At 39.3% G+C, this 15,957-nt stretch overlaps 1 protein-coding gene and 1 pseudogene across 2 annotated transcripts in view; both read left to right on the forward strand.

Moving 5' to 3' along the window:
• LOC125079321 (B-lymphocyte antigen CD20-like) overlaps window positions 1-15,957 on the forward strand; it is a 47,771-nt gene that overhangs the window by 17,696 nt on the left and 14,118 nt on the right. For both annotated transcript variants that reach the window (XM_047692846.1, XM_047692847.1), the window contains 2 exons: window positions 5,983-6,102; window positions 10,096-10,216. In XM_047692846.1, the coding sequence (XP_047548802.1) occupies window positions 5,983-6,102; window positions 10,096-10,216 (241 nt within the window). The remainder of the gene's footprint in view (window positions 1-5,982; window positions 6,103-10,095; window positions 10,217-15,957) is intronic.
• LOC125080322 (uncharacterized) lies at window positions 14,310-14,430 on the forward strand (annotated as a pseudogene).

The raw sequence follows: 15,957 nt of genomic DNA on the forward strand, positions 1-15,957 counted from the left end.
GGAAAAACAGCTGGGATTCTGATAGGGATCACACTGAATCTGCAAGTCAACTTGGGGAGTATTGATCTTAGCAGTATTAAATCTTTACATCCATATGAACATGGATATTTTTTCATTACTTTTTCACAAATTTTTTTAGTTTTCAGGGTACAAGTTTTGATCTTTATAAATTCAACTTATTCCTAAATAGTTTTATTCTTTCTGATGCTATTATAGATGGAATTATTTTCTTAATTTTATTTTCAGATGGTTCATTTCCAGTGTAAGGAATACCATTGATTTTTGTACATCAATCTTGTATCCTGTCATTTTGCTGAACTCATTTAGTAGTTCTAATAGTTTTCAGTGTTTTCCTTAGGATGTTCTTTGAAATGAACATGTAATCTGTGAATAGATCCTTGACCAATCTGGATGACTTTTGTTTCTTTTTTTTTTTTTTAATTTTTTAATTTTTTATTTCTTTTCAGCGTAGCAGTATTCATTGTTTTGTTTTGTTTTGTTTTTCAGCATAACAGTATTCCTTGTTTTAGCACCACACCCAGTGCTCCATGCAATCCGTGACCTCTCCAATACCCACCACCTGGTTCCCCCAACCTCCCACCCCCCACCGCTTCAAACCCCTCAGATTGTTTTTCAGAGTCCTCAGTCTCTCATGGTTCACCTCCCCTTCCAATTTCCCTCAACTCCCTTCTCCTCTCTAACTCCCCTTGTCCTCCATGCTATTTGTTATGCTCCACAAATAAGTGAAACCATATGATAATTGACTCTCTCTGCTTGACTTATTTCACTCAGCATAATCTCTTCCAATCCTGTCCATGTTGATACAAGAGTTGGGTGTTCATCCTTTCTGATGGAGGCATAATACTCCATAGTGTATATGGACCACATCTTCCTTATCCATTCATCCGTTGAAGGGCATCTTGGTTCTTTCCACAGTTTGGCAACCGTGGCCATTGCTGCTATAAACATTGGGGTACAGATGGCCCTTCTTTTCACTACATCTGTACCTTTGGGGTAAATACCCAGTAGTGCAATTACAGGGTCATAGGGAAGCTCTATTTTTAATTTCTTGAGGAATCTCCACACTGTTCTCCAAAGTGGCGCACCAACTTGCATTCCCACCAACAGTGTAAGAGGTTCCCCTTTCTCCACATCCTCTCCAACACATGTTGTTTCCTGTCTTGCTAATTTTGGCCATTCTAACTGGTGTAAGGTGGTATCTCAATGTGGTTTTAATTTGAATCTCCCTGATGGGTAGTGATGATGAACATTTTTTCATGTGTCTGATAGTCATGTGTATGTCTTCATTGGAGAAGTGAGTATTCATTGTGTTTTGCACCACACCCAGTGCTCCATGCAATCCGTGCCCTCTCTAATACCCACCACCTGGTTCCCCCAACCTCCCACCCCCCACCGCTTCAAACCCCTCAGATTGTTTTTCAGAGTCCTCAGTCTCTCATGGTTCACCTCCCCTTCCAATTTCCCTCAACTCCCTTCTCCTCTCCATCTCCCTTGTCCTCCATGCTATTTGTTATGCTCCACAAATAAGTGAAACCATATGATAATTGACTCTCTCTGCTTGACTTATTTCGTTTTATTGCCTAACTGCCCTGACTAGAAGCACTAGTCCATTGTTGAGTCGAAGTTGTGAGAGCAAACGTTCTTATCTTTTTCTGATCTCAGGAGGAAAGCTTCCAGCGGTATGCAGTAAATAAGCAAACCAATAAGTATTTTCGTTATGGGTGTTTCTTAGATACCCTTCCCAGGTTGAGGAAGATGCCGCCTAGTTCAGTTTTCTTGAGTGTTTTAAACATGAAAGCTTCTAGGATATTTGTCAAACGCTTTTTCTGCATCTATTGAGATGATCATGCAGTTGCCTTTTATTGTATTGTGGTGTATTACATTCATTGATTTTTGGAAATTTTCACCTTCCATTGGAGAAATAAATCTCATTTGGCTATGATGTATGATGCTTTTTATACGTTGCTGGATTAAGTTTGTTAGCATCTTATTGAAGGTTTTTGCATCCATGTTCAAAGAGATATTAGTATAAAGTTTTGTTGTTGCTGTTGTGATGTCTTGGTCTGCTTATGGTATCGGGGTAATACTGGCCTCCTACAATGAGTAAGGAAGTGTCCCCTCTTATTCTACTTTTGGAAGAGCTTGTGAAGAATTGATATTAATTCTTCTTTAGATATTTTGTAGAAGAGACCATTGAAGTCATCTGGAACTGGGCTTTTTTTTTTTATTTTATTTATTTATTTGAGAGAACGGGGGAGCATGAGTGGAAGCAGAGGGAGAAGCAGACTCTCCACTGAGCAGGCAGCCTGATGCTGGGGGCTCCATCCCAGGACACTGAGATCATGACCTGAGCTGACAGGCAGACACTTAGCTGGCTGAGCTGCCCAGGTGCTGCTGGAACTGGGCTTTTTCTTCACAGAAAGTTTTTTATTATTATTCCAGATCTCTTGGTTTGTTATGGATCTATTCAGATTTTCCATTTCCTCTTGAGTCAGTTGTAGTGGTTTACCTGTTGCTTAAGAATTTGTCCATTTCATGTGGGTTATCTAACTGTTGCCATTAAATTATCCCTAGTCAGGCAGACCTTCCTTTACTTGTTTAATCATTTACTTTAGATATATGGCGTTTTTGTAATGACTACTAAAATAAAGATTGCATCTGGCAATCTTTAATAAAGATTGCATCTGGCCACGCTCACAGTTTCTGTTACCTGCTTTTTTTTTCTGGAGTATGGGTCAAAGTGCATAGTTGTATACCCACTTCTGTTTCTTTGTCTCATAAATTTTTTGTTGTTGGAAACTAGGCATTTTAGATAATGTATTGTAGCAACTCTGGGCCCTCATTCTCCACCCTACAGCTTGTTTTTTATTTTTTTAAAGATTTTATTTATTTATTTGAGAAAGAGAGAGAGGGAGTTGGAGCAGAGGTGGGGGGGGGGGGCGCAGAGGGAGAAGCAAGTTCCTGGCTGAGCAGGGAGCCCAATGCAAGGCTTGATCCAGGTCCTGGGATAATGACCTGAGCCGAAGGCCAACACTTAACTGCTTAACTGACTGAGCTGCTCAGATGTCCCTAGGATTTGTTACTGTCATTAGATCTTTTTTTTTTTTTTAAAGGCTAGATGAAATAATTTAGTGGAGTCTATTTTTCCCCCTCACTGTCAAATTGCTTCTCAGGGGTGGGTGCAGCTTTAGTATACCCGCAGTCCCCCTAGGATGCCTGTTTCTCCCCCAGACAAAATCTCTGAGCCAAAGCTCTGGTGCTAGGATGGGGGTGGGCACAGGGACAATGGAATGCTTCTTTCTGGGTGACACCCCTACTTTAATAACCGAGGGCTTAGAGCTGCCCCTGGTCTCTGTTTGCCTTTCATGCTGTGGAACTCCTACCCCTTAAACAAGGGCAAGGGTGATCATGGTCTAGTACTCTTACTGGCACTGCAAACAAGATCAGCCCTCATCCCACAAGTAGGGGTTAGGCAAAAGGAGAGTCCGCCTCTCTTGGCTGCACTCACTGCAACTTGGCATCAGTTGCAAGGAGCTGGAAGCAAGATTAGAAATGCTCACTAGATGACCTGCTCCTCCAAGGGTGAGAACACTAGCCAGCTCTCTGAGTGGGATCTGGCGGGAAAGGATCCTGCACTAACCCAGAATGGTCTTGCTCGCTGGGAAGGGGGCAAGTGGGCATGGCTCTTGGTTTGGATACCACAGACCCCTATGGTTTTGATGGAGCTTTAGTAGATTTTCTTGAATAGGTGTTTCTTCATTTGTCATAGGCCATTAGGACTATTTCCAGAAATTTTAAATGTCAGGGTGTTTTGTTTTTTGTTTTTTGGGTTTTTTTAAGTAATTTTCACAAGTTTGGCTGAGAAATTGATCCATGGAGTTCCTCGCACTGTCATGACAAAGGCAGAACGCATCAAAAAGAATGATGTTGTAGATTTAACTCAAATGCTTAACTCACATTTGGAATATAAGAAAGAGCGCAGAGGATCATAGGGGAACGGAGGGAAAACTGAATGGGAAGTCATCAGAGAGGGAGACAAACCATGAGAGACTCTTAACTATAGGAATTAAACTGAGGGTTGCTGGAGGGGAGGTAAGTGAAGGGGTGGGGTAATTGGTGATGGGCATTAAGGAGGCCACGTGTTATGATGAGTTCTGTTATATACAACTGATGAATTATTGAGCTCTACATCTGAAACAAATGATGTAATACTATATGTTGGCTACTTGAATTTAAATTTCTTTTTAAAAAAAGGAAAAAAATGCTTGATTACTACTTTTTGGGAACATAAATGTCTTTCTCTAGGTGATCCTGGTTCATAAACCTCTCTGACCTCATAAATGGTCATAGGGTAAGTGTGCAGAGACATTGTAAGTGTGTGTTTGCTTGAGTGTACCACACCTGGCTTTGTACTAAGAAGGGGTCTTTCTAGCTGAAACATTCAGCGATATTGTTCTGCACTTCAAAAAGATAAAATTGGAATTCTTAGCACAGCATACTAGAGTCTTCATAATCCATCCTCTGCCCACTCCTCCAACCACACTATATCCAACTCCCCTTCATGCCCTGCATTCCAGCCACACCGAAAACTTCATTTTCCTGAAGACCTGCTTTCCCATATTTCTGAAGTTTTGCATACATTATTCTCTCTTCCATAATACAGTTTTTCAATTTTGTTCACCACTGTGAACGGAATCTGGCTACATCAAGGAAAAACAGGGTCTACTAGAAAGAAGCCAGGGTCATAGCATCTAGGAGGTGAAGGACCAAGCTTAGAAAATACACAGGATCTAAGAAAGTTCCAGAGGCCAGAAACAGAAAGTCCAAAGTACCACAGCTATTTCTTTCAGCAAAGAGAGTCTGGCCAGGTTGTTACCTTCACTAGACATCATATTTTCTGTCTAGCATCCAAAGATCCCACTGCCCCCACTGCATGACATCCCACCTGCCAGTTCTAGGAATGAATTCCAGTCTTTTTTCTTCTTTAAGTTACTTGCTCAAGATTCACAACCCTTAGGAGTAACATTTCACTGGCAATGTCCTGGCTATGCCTCCTATGGATTGAAGAAAGGGAGGTAGGTCCTTCCTCTTCTGGCTGTTGTAGTAAAGTCTGATAAACTTCTTTTATAAAGACCAAACCTTGATGTAATGAGCTCTGGGTATCATACAGAAATAATGAATCATTGAACACTACATCGAATACTAACAATGTACTTACTATATGTTGGTCAATTGAATTTAAATAAATAAAAACTAAACCAGTGAGGAGAGTACCTGGAATGAAAGGAGGCTGCCTGCTAGACAATCAAAAATGAATATGCCCACTTAAGTTCTTTCTTTGGTTGACTGGCATCAAATCACCTCCTTCCTCCCATTATTTAAAACAAAACAAAAAAAAATCCTCTTTCAAGCATAACTATCCTCTGACACATGCATACAAAACCCATGGAGCCCCTTTCAAAAGAGCAGAATTTCTCTTCACAGGTCATGCAAGTTCCACAGTGCCGTTCTGAAGGGAGTGGATGCTATTTTGAAGGGAGATGGGAACTATGGAAAGGTATTTGGTAGTAGTGACCTTACTGGGGTAGGAATGACACTGGCAAATCCTGGACCTGAAGCTAATTCATAACATGACACTTATGAAATTTTATTGAATGAAACTGTCATCTTGTCTCCTCCATTTGATTGTGAGGTGCTTGAGTAGAAGCCTGGGTTTACCCCTAGCACAACATTTAGCATGTTGCAGGCACTGTTTAATTATTTGTTGAATAAACCAAAAAAAGAGTTTTTTCCTGTTGGGTTCCAGACAAATTTGAGACAGAGTCCCGATATCAACCACAGTAAGATTCCAGAGAATCAGATAAAAGATTTCCAACTTGATTGCTCTAGAGCAGACAACAGACTGATTGCTTCATCAAAACCTGTTCATACTGCCCATGACCAGTATTCTTTCTTTTACAGCTTATTTATAGCCTTGTTATGAACATCTTAAGTGTCTGCTTTTCTATACTTGGTATAATAATACTAAGTATTGCCTGTTTCACATATCATGCAGACACCAACGAATATGTTTGGACACATGTAAGTACCAAGTTTAGTAACAACAGGATCCAAATTTTAGATATAAATGAAAAAACTATGTTAAGTGATGTATGTTGCAGTGGGCAAGGTATGGAAAAGGCAGCCAAATTTGACAATTATCTTTGGTATGGAAATATAAAAACAAACTTTGTCTCCTCCAAATTTTTACCATGAGAATATTTTAAATCACTTTTAGTCCAGCTAAAGAAATACTAGAAGCCAGAGAGAGAGATCAGAACTATCATTATGTGAAGATAAAGTGATAGGATATCTAGAAAACTCCAAAGACTCAGCTAAAAAACCACTGCAACAAAACAGTTTAGGAAAGTAACTGGGTAAAGAAAAATGTAGACAATTAATACATTTTTTTTTTAGAGAGAGGGGGGTAGAGAGAGAATCTTAAGCAGACTCCATGCCCAGTGCAGGGCCCAAAGTGGGGCTTGATCTCACTACTCTGAGATCATGACCTGAGCTGAAATCAAGAATTAGATGCTTAACAAACTGAGCCATCCAGGCTTCTAATACATTTTCTTTGTACTAGAAATCACCACTTTAGATGCTAAAGTAGGAAAAACAATAAATGCCTAATCAAAATAATAGCAAAGCTTTAAAAACAAAATGAGGACTGTAAAAAGAACTGAATACTGTTGAGAAACTACATTCTTGAATGCAAATTCATATCATAAAATTGCAAGATTCTGTAAATTAATACATAAATGTGATGCAATTCCACTTAGAATCCCAACACAGGGATTCTGGGTGGCTCAGTTGTTAAGCATCTGCCTTTGGCTCAGGTCATGATCCCAGGGTCCTAGGTTCAAGCCCCACATCAGGCTCTCTGCTCAGCGGCAGCCTGTTTGTCTCTCTCTCACTCCCCCTGCTTGTGTTCCCTCTCTCACTGTGTCTCTCCCTGTCAAATACATAAATAAAATCTTAAAAAATAATAGAATCCCAACAAAGGTTTGGGAGGGAATGCAATAAAACTACTGTAAAATGTGTATGGATGGGGAAAAGATTGTGGGAAAGGTGCCAAGAAAGTCTGGAAGCCACACAATGGTTGGGGAGGGACAAACAACTTGCTGAATCAGATATGAAAATATGTGATTAAGCCATTATAAGAAAAATGGTATAGGATGTGAGGGCAATCTGGCTGCGACATCTACCACCCCATTGATCGCCAGAGTTGATTCGGCTGATCTGGCTGGCTAGGCGGGTGTCCCCTTCCTCCCTCACCGCTCCATGTGCTTCCCTCCCGAAGCTGCGCGCTCGGTCGAAGAGGACGACCTTCCCCGATAGAGGAGAGGACCGTTCTTCGGTCAAGGGTATACGAGTAGCTGCGCTCCCCTGCTAGAACCTCCAAACAAGCTCTCAAGAAAAATGATATAATATTTATACATGAAAAGAAAAATTGGTCAAAGTACAGAGAGCTGAGAAGTAAATCCTAGTATAGGCAAAAAATATTATTTTGGGGAGATCATTTTACCAGGCAATATGGAAAAGGTGAAACTTGATAAAGTAACATTAAATCAATGAGCTCTCTATTTCAAGTAAAATAGTAATGGGCTCCACTTTCCCAATGTGTAAAAAGAAATCACAGACTAAATGAATGAGCATAAATAAATAAATAAGCATTAAAAACCACTGGAAAATGGTATAAAGTATAGAATTAGTACCTCAGTTACAAAAGCAAAAAAAAAAAAAAAAGAAAACCAGGAAGTGTTCCTGGGTGGCTCAGTCTGCTAAGTGTCTGCCTTTGCTTGGCTAGGGTCATGATCCCAGGGTCCTGGGCTCCCTGCTCAGTGGGGAGTCTGCTTCTCCTTCTCCCTCTACCCTTCCCCTCCATTTATGTTCTCTCACTTGCTCTCTCTTTCAAGTAAATAAATAAATCTTTTTTTAAAATTAAATAAGATAATAAATAAAAAAGAAAACCAAAAATTAAAAAGGAAAAAGAAACGCCTTTCATGTCGCAAATATTTACATCTTTCATATGCTACAGGCTGAGATAAGAATAGCCTAAAGAGAGGGAACTCAGCAGGCCCTGAGGACAGAAATCTAAACTGTTGCCCTGTTGGGTTTTGAGCTTGCTTGGGGCCTATGACCCTTTTTTCCTCCTTATATCTCCCTTTTGAAATGGAAATATCTATCCTGTATCTGTCCCATCAGTTACACCTTAGAAGTAGATAGCTCATTTCCTGGTTTCACAGGTCCACAGATGGAGAAACATTTTGCCCTGAAATGAACAATTCTATGAGTCTCATCCATAGCTAATTAAGATAATTTAGATGATGAGATTTGGGGCTTTTTGACCTGAGGACATTTAGGTCATTGGAGTTGATGTCAAAATGGGTCAAAACTCTTGTAGATATTAGGATCAGGTGAATATATTTTGTACATGGGAGGGACATGAATGTAGAGGCAGGGCAGAGACAGACTGTTATGGGTTGAATTGTGTCCCCAAAAAAGAGATGTCTTAACCCACAGTACCTCAGAAAGTGCATTATCTGAGAACAGGGTCTCTGCAGGTGGAATTAGTTCAGATGAGGTCATGCAAGAGTAGGGTAGGCCATTGATCCAATATAACAAGTGTCCTTATAAGAAGAAAGAAATCTGGACATAGACATGGAAGGAAGATGGCCATATATTTTTATTTTTTTTTAAAGATTTTTAGTTATTTATTTGACAGAGATCACAAATAGGCAGAGAGGCAGGCAGAGAGAGAGAGAGGAGGAAGCAGGCTCCCCATCAAGCAGAGAGCCCATGCAGGACTCGATCCCAGGACCCTGAGATCATGACCTGAGCCAAAGGCAGAGGCTTAAACCCACTGAGCCACCCAGGCGCCTGAAGATGGCCATATAAACATAGCAGCAGAGGTTATAGTAATGCTACTACAAGCCAAGAACACTTGAGGCTACCAGAAGCTGAAAGAGGCAAGGAAGAATCCTCCCCTAAAGGCTTTGGAAAGAGAATTCTCTTGCTAAGGCCAATGCACTCTTTTTGGACTTCTACCCTCCAAAACTGTGAGACAATAAATTTCAGTTGTGTTAAGCCACACAGATGTGATGCTTTATTACAGCAGCCCTGGGAAACTAATATGGCAGACCAGTGAATGGCCACCCACTTTTCTCCTTCCATGTTCCAAACCAACTGAGATAAGATACAAGAAATCAAGCAGATGTAGATGAAACTATAAGCTTTATTGTGATTATTATAGTTGGAGAGTAAGTCTTAAATCTTTGACCAAAATGAGCCTGCTGATACCTCCTTCCATGCGTTAAACTTATCTACCTAGTTGCAAATAAATGATAGGTCTCAGGTGCTGGAACCAGACAATTCTCAGAATCTGGGGTCATAAAGACAAACAGTTCTGAAAAAAGAACCCAGAAAGGATAAAATCACCAAGTAGATAAATCTCTGCTTCTCAAATGGGGAATTTTAAGTAAGGAGCACTGAGACACACTAGAAGCCACTCTTAAAGCTGAAACTCCTACTTCAGACCATAGAAACGTGGGACAGGAGGGAGATTGGCTCCACCTAATACATATAATAATGCCTACAACACGGGGGTCAAAAGAGAACATGAAAATTATATGTGCACTAAATGGAAAAGCATAAAACACAAGTCATGCCATCAGTCTTACCAAAAGAGAAAGTATAAAGAGAGAAAAGGTGGGCATTCAGTACCAAATCCTGAAGAATTCCACCCACCCCACAGTACTAAGGTAAGCTCTCTGCTTTTCAGTCTTGTAACATGTAGAAGAGAAATAAAAGTATCCAACTTGTAGGGTTGTTGCTAGAAGAAGTACTTAACAGAATGCAAGGTACATATGTCAGTACTTCATAAATTCTGTTCTTATGAAAAATACACAAAAGTAATCATGGTTATGTGAGACTGATATGATGAATGATATTTATTCCCTCTTACTAAGTATTGTTCTTGTGTAATTTTTAAATGGCTAATTAATATGAGAAATTTTTCTTTTCTTTTTAATTCAGATGGCTGGTAGTATGCTTTTACAATATTTACTCTTCAGCACTATCTCGGAAGTGATCTGTGCATGCGTAACTATCAGATGGATTTCAGTAGCATTAAATCATCCAAAATACAATGAAAAGAGTGAGTAATTTTGCTTCTGGAGGGCTGATCAGGATAGAACAGCTTCTGTTAAGAACCCGCTTTTCCAGGAAACATCAAAATCCTAGAGGAGAACACAGGCAGTAACCTCTTTGCCATCACTGTAGCAATTTCTTACTAGATATGTCTCCTGAGGAAAGAGAAACAAAAGCAAAAAATAAACTATTGGGACTTCATCAAGATAAAAACTTCTGCACAGAGAAGAAACAATCAATACAACTAAAAGGTAACCTATGGAATGGGAGATGTTTGCAAGTGACATACCTGATAAAGGGTTTGTATCTAAAACATATAAAAACTTATAAAATTCAACACCCAAAAAACAAAAAATCTAGTTAAAAAACGGACAGAAGACATGAATAGATATTTTTCCAAAGAAGACATACAGATGGCCAACAGACACATGAAAAGATGCTCAACATCACTCATTATGAGGGAAATACAAATCAAAACCACAATGAGATAGTACCTCAGACCAGTCAGAATGGCTAAAATTAACAACACAGGAAACAACAGATATTGGCAAGGATGTATAGAAAGGGGAACACTCTTACACTGTTGGGAGGAATGCAAACTGGCTCATCCACTCTGGAAAACAGTATGGAGTTTCCTCTAAAAGTTAAAAATGGAACTACCCTATGATCCAGCAGCTGCTCTACTAGGAATTTACCCAAAGGATACAAAAGTATTGATTTGAAGGGATACATGCATCCTGATGTCTTTTAGATTTGCATCACCCAGGAGATTAATAAAGGAAATACATAGACTGAAGAGGTTTCACGGGTCATACTAGTAATATGGGAGCACCAAATGCTATAGACTCTGAAGTGCAAATTTAGTTATAAATTTTTGTTTCCAAAGTTTGAGATCTTCATATCCCTTCAGATAATAAAGATTTTAGAGGACCCTGAAGAGATTACTTCTGGAATAGAAACAGAAGGCTCTCTACAAATCTATTCCTCCATTAAATATATATGAGAACACTGGCAAAATTTGCCAAAATTAACATTTCATAACTCTGGAAATTACTCAAAAATTTGCAACAACTCAGGGAGCATTCATGCAGGAAAAAAATGGCTGACTCTTGGTAAGAACAGTGAGTTTTGCAATTATAATTTGCCCTGTTCCCATCCATCTCCACAGCAGCTTTTAAATGAAATAAACTTGCAACCACAGTACCTGGAGAAACACCACCCTAACACCACAAGAGGAGGAAACCTGAGATTGGAATTCCCCAAAAAAGCCCCATTCCCAGAACATTGTTATTGATTTGTCTGGCAGCTCCCTGGAAATGTCCAATGGCAAGGCTTATTGACTTCAGAGCTCAGTAACCAGGAAAAGTTTTTCTGGGGTGTTTGTCAGAACAATCAATAGCATTTAAGATTGCCTTTGCCTAAAGTGGTGATAACAGTTGAGGAAAACAGGAGATTTACCAAAAAACTTAATAGAAAAAATGAGGAGTAAGAAGTCCACTGGAGACTATGGCAGTACCCGGAAATAAAGAAGACCACGTGCATATGCAGAGATGTGTGCCTGCCAAAGAAAGACCTATCAATAATCTAATCTCCCACCTCTGGTTGACCTGAAGCTGTCTCCCAGTAGTGATAGTTAAGGTAGAGTTTCAACCTGTCTTCCAAGGCTTTAAAGACTTACCCTAACATACACACACACACACACACACACACACACACACACACACACAGCTTCTCAGCTAAGACTGAGAGATTTCTTGATTTAAAACAATTAAGGAAATTATTTTAAATATGCAGTTTTTAACAAAAGAAATAATGAGATATGCAAAGAAACAGAAAGATGTGACCTAAACACTGGGGGGTGAGGAATAAAAGTTGCATCAAAGAAAGCCTAGGTATTGAACTTACTGGGCGAGGGGGACTTTAAATCAGCTATTGTAAGTATACTAAAAGAACTGAAGAAAATGTGTCTAAAAGATCTAAAGGAAAATATGAGAGCAATGTTTCATGAGAAGGAATATAAATAAAGACATAGAAACTATTAAAAAGAATCAAGTAGAAATTCCAAAGCAGAAAAATACATAATAATTAAAACGATAATATCGCTCAAGGAGCTCAACAGAATATTTGATTTGACAGAAGAAATGATCCACAAGCTTAAAGATAGGTCAATTGATAGGTCAAAATGCCAAAAGGCAAAGACTAAGAGAAAGTCTTGAAATCAGCCAAAAACAAGGAATTCATCCTGAAAAGGTAATCTTCAGTAAAGTTCCTCATCAGAAACCATGAAGGCCAGAAGACAGCAAGTGGGATGGCATCTTCAGAGCACTGAAAGAAAAATACCATCAACCAAGAATTATATAGAATATTATAACAATATTAATAATAAGATAATATTGACAATAAATTAAAAAATAATTCAAAATAATAAAAATAAAAATGTAAAGTGGTATAAAAGAAAAATAATTAAATAAAATGGCAGGAAAGAAAACATTCATGTAACATAAACAACAGCAATACTGGACAAACAGAATAACAAAGACATACCATATAGAAAACTGAAAAATAACAGAGGTAAACCCTATCTTATTTGTAACTACATTCAATGTATATGGATTGGACACTAATCACAAGGCAGAGATTGGCAAAATGGATTTTTAAAATGTATTCGAATTAAATGCTGTATACGAGAGACACACCTTAGATTCAAAGACACAAATAGGTTGAACATAAGTATGGAAAAATATATGCTATATAAACAGAAACGAAAAGAGAGGTGGAACAACTATAATAACGTCAGACAAAACAGACATTATGACAAAAGTTGTTACTAGACACGAGGAAGGACATTCTTATAATGAATTTTTTTAAGTTCTGTCCACCAGGAATACATAGCAATTGTAAGCAAATATGCACTAACAAGAGTCCTGAAATACATGAAGCAAAAACTGGCAGATTTGACAGGGGAAACACAAAATTTTAAAAACAACAGTTGGCAACTTCAATACCCCGTATTCAATAATCTACAGGAATTGTGCAAAAGGGAAAGGCTATAGGAGAAATTGAATGACACTATTAACCAACTAGACCTAATAGATGTCTGTACAACATTCCACCCAATAACACAGAGCACATGTTCTTTTCAGGTGCACATAGATTATTCTCCAGGATAGACCATATTTTAGATTGTAAAACAAGTCTCAATGAATTAGAAGAATGGAAATCATACAAAATATGATTATAATGGAATTAAATCAGAAATCAATAAAAGAAGGAAGTTTTAAAATGTCACCAATATGTGGAAATGAAACAACACATTCCTCAATTACCAAAAGGTCAAAGAAGAAATCAAAAGGAAAAATAGAAAACATTTTTAGATGAATAAAACAAATACCAAAGGGGCACATGCACTCAAGATGTTTATAGCAGCAATGTCCACAATAGCCAAACTATGAAAAGAACCTAGATGTCCATCAACAGATGAATGGGTAAAGAAGCTGTGAGATATATATATATATGTATATACCATCAACCAAGAATTATATAGAATATTATAACAATATTAATAATAAGATAATATTGACAATAAATTAAAAAATAATTCAAATATACATATATACACACACACACACATGCACGTGCGCACGCACACACACACACAGGAATACTATGCAGCCATCAAAAGAAATCTTGCCATTTGCAACAATGTGGATGGAACCAGAGGGTATTATTTTTAGCAAAATAAGCCAATCAGAGAAAGACAATTATCATATGATCTCTCTGATAATGAGGAATTTGAGAGGCAGGGCGGAGAGTTGTGCAGGGTAGGGAAGGAAAAAGTGAAACAAATGGGATCAAGAGGGAGACAAACCATAAGAAACTCTTAATATCACAAAACAAACTGAGGGTTACTGGGGGGTGGGGGAGATAGGGATAGGATGGCTGGATTATGGACATTGGGGAGGGTATGTGCTACAGTGAGTTCTGTGAGTGTTGTGTAGGCCTGATGATTCACAGACCTGTACCCCTGGGGCAAATACATTATATGTTAATTTAAAAAAAATATACAACATACCATGACTTCTTTGATGTATCTAAAGTACATCGCTTCTCGGCCTTTTGGCTAAGATCAAGTGATGTATCTAAAGTACTGCTTAGAGGGAAATCTATAGCTATAAATACTATATTTTTAAAAAGGATAAAAGTCTCAACTCGAAAACCTAACTTTCCAACTATGGAAACTAGAATGGGGTTGGGGAGATAAGTAAAATAAGTGAAGGGCATGACAAGCTATCATGACAAGCCCTGAGTAATATACAGAATTGTTGAATCACTATATTGTACACTTGAAACGAATATAACACTATGTTAACTATATTGGAATTAAAATTAAATCTTATAAATATTTAAAAACTAAACTAGAAGAGAAGAGAAAACTAAACCCAAAGTGAGAGGAAGAATGGAAATAATCAAAACTGTGATGGAAAAATGAAATAAAGAATAGAACAATGAGGGGGAGGAGTCAAGATGGCGGAGAAGTAGCAGCTGAGACTACTTCGGGTAGCGGGAGATCAGCTAAATAGCTTATCTAAAGATTGCAAACACCTACAAATCCAACGGGAGATTGAAGAGAAGAAGAACAGCAATTCCAGAAACAGAAAATCAACCACTTTCTGCAAGGTAGGACTGGCGGAGAAGTGAATCCAAAGCGACGGGAAGATAGACCGCGGGGGGAGGGGCCGGCTCCCGGCGAGCGGCGGAGCAACAGAGCAAAATCAGGACTTTTAAAAGTCTGTTCCGCTGAGGGACATCGCTCCAGAGGCTTAACTGGAAGCCCAGGCGGGGTCAGCGCGGCCTCAGGTCCCGCAGGGTCGCAGAAGGATCGGGGGTGTCTGAGTGTCGCAGAGCTTACCGGTATTAGAACGGGGAAGCCGGCTGCAGAGACAGAGCCGAGGAGTGACTCTCAGCTCGGGGTTGCCTTGAACCGGTCGCAGGCTCGGTCAGCTCGGAACGTGGCCGGAGGCCAGGGTGGCGGGAGATTTTGGGCGCTGTTCTCTGAGGGCGCACTGAGGAGTGGGGCCCCGGGCTCTCGGCTCCTCCGGGCCGGAGACCGGAAGGCCGCCATCTTCATTCCCGTCCTCCGGACTCTACGGAAAGCGCTCAGGGAACAAAAGCTCCCGAAAGCGAACACAAGCGGATTACTCAGCGCGGCCCCGGGTAAGGGCGGTGCAACTCCGCCTGGGGCAAAGACACTTGAGAATCACTACAACAGGCCCCTCCCCCAGAAGATCAACGGGAAACCCAGCCAGGACCAAGTTCACCTACCAAGGAGAGCGGCGGAATTCCAGAGGAGAAGAAAGCAAAGCACGGAACTCATGGCTTTCTCCCCATGATTTTTTAGCCTTGCAGTTAATTTTTTTTTCTTTTTCAATTTTTTTTTCTTTTTCTCTTCTTCTGCTGAATTTTTTTTAACTTTTACCGTTTTCTTTTTTTAACGTTTTTTAAATAGTTTATCTAATATATATATATTTTTCCTCTTTTTATATTTTTTCTTTATCGGCTTTCTTTTTTTTAATAGTTTCATTTTTTTTTTTTCTTTCTTTCTGAACTCCTTTTTATCCCCTTTCTCCCCCCTCACAATTCGGGATCTCTTCTGATTTGGCTAAAGCATATTTTCCTGGGGTTGTTGCCACCCTTTTAGTATTTTACTTGCTCCTTCATAAACTCTTATCTGGACAAAATGACAAGGCG

This window comes from Lutra lutra, chromosome 10 (genome assembly GCF_902655055.1).
Source record: "Lutra lutra chromosome 10, mLutLut1.2, whole genome shotgun sequence".
NCBI classification, from domain to species: Eukaryota; Metazoa; Chordata; class Mammalia; order Carnivora; family Mustelidae; genus Lutra; species Lutra lutra.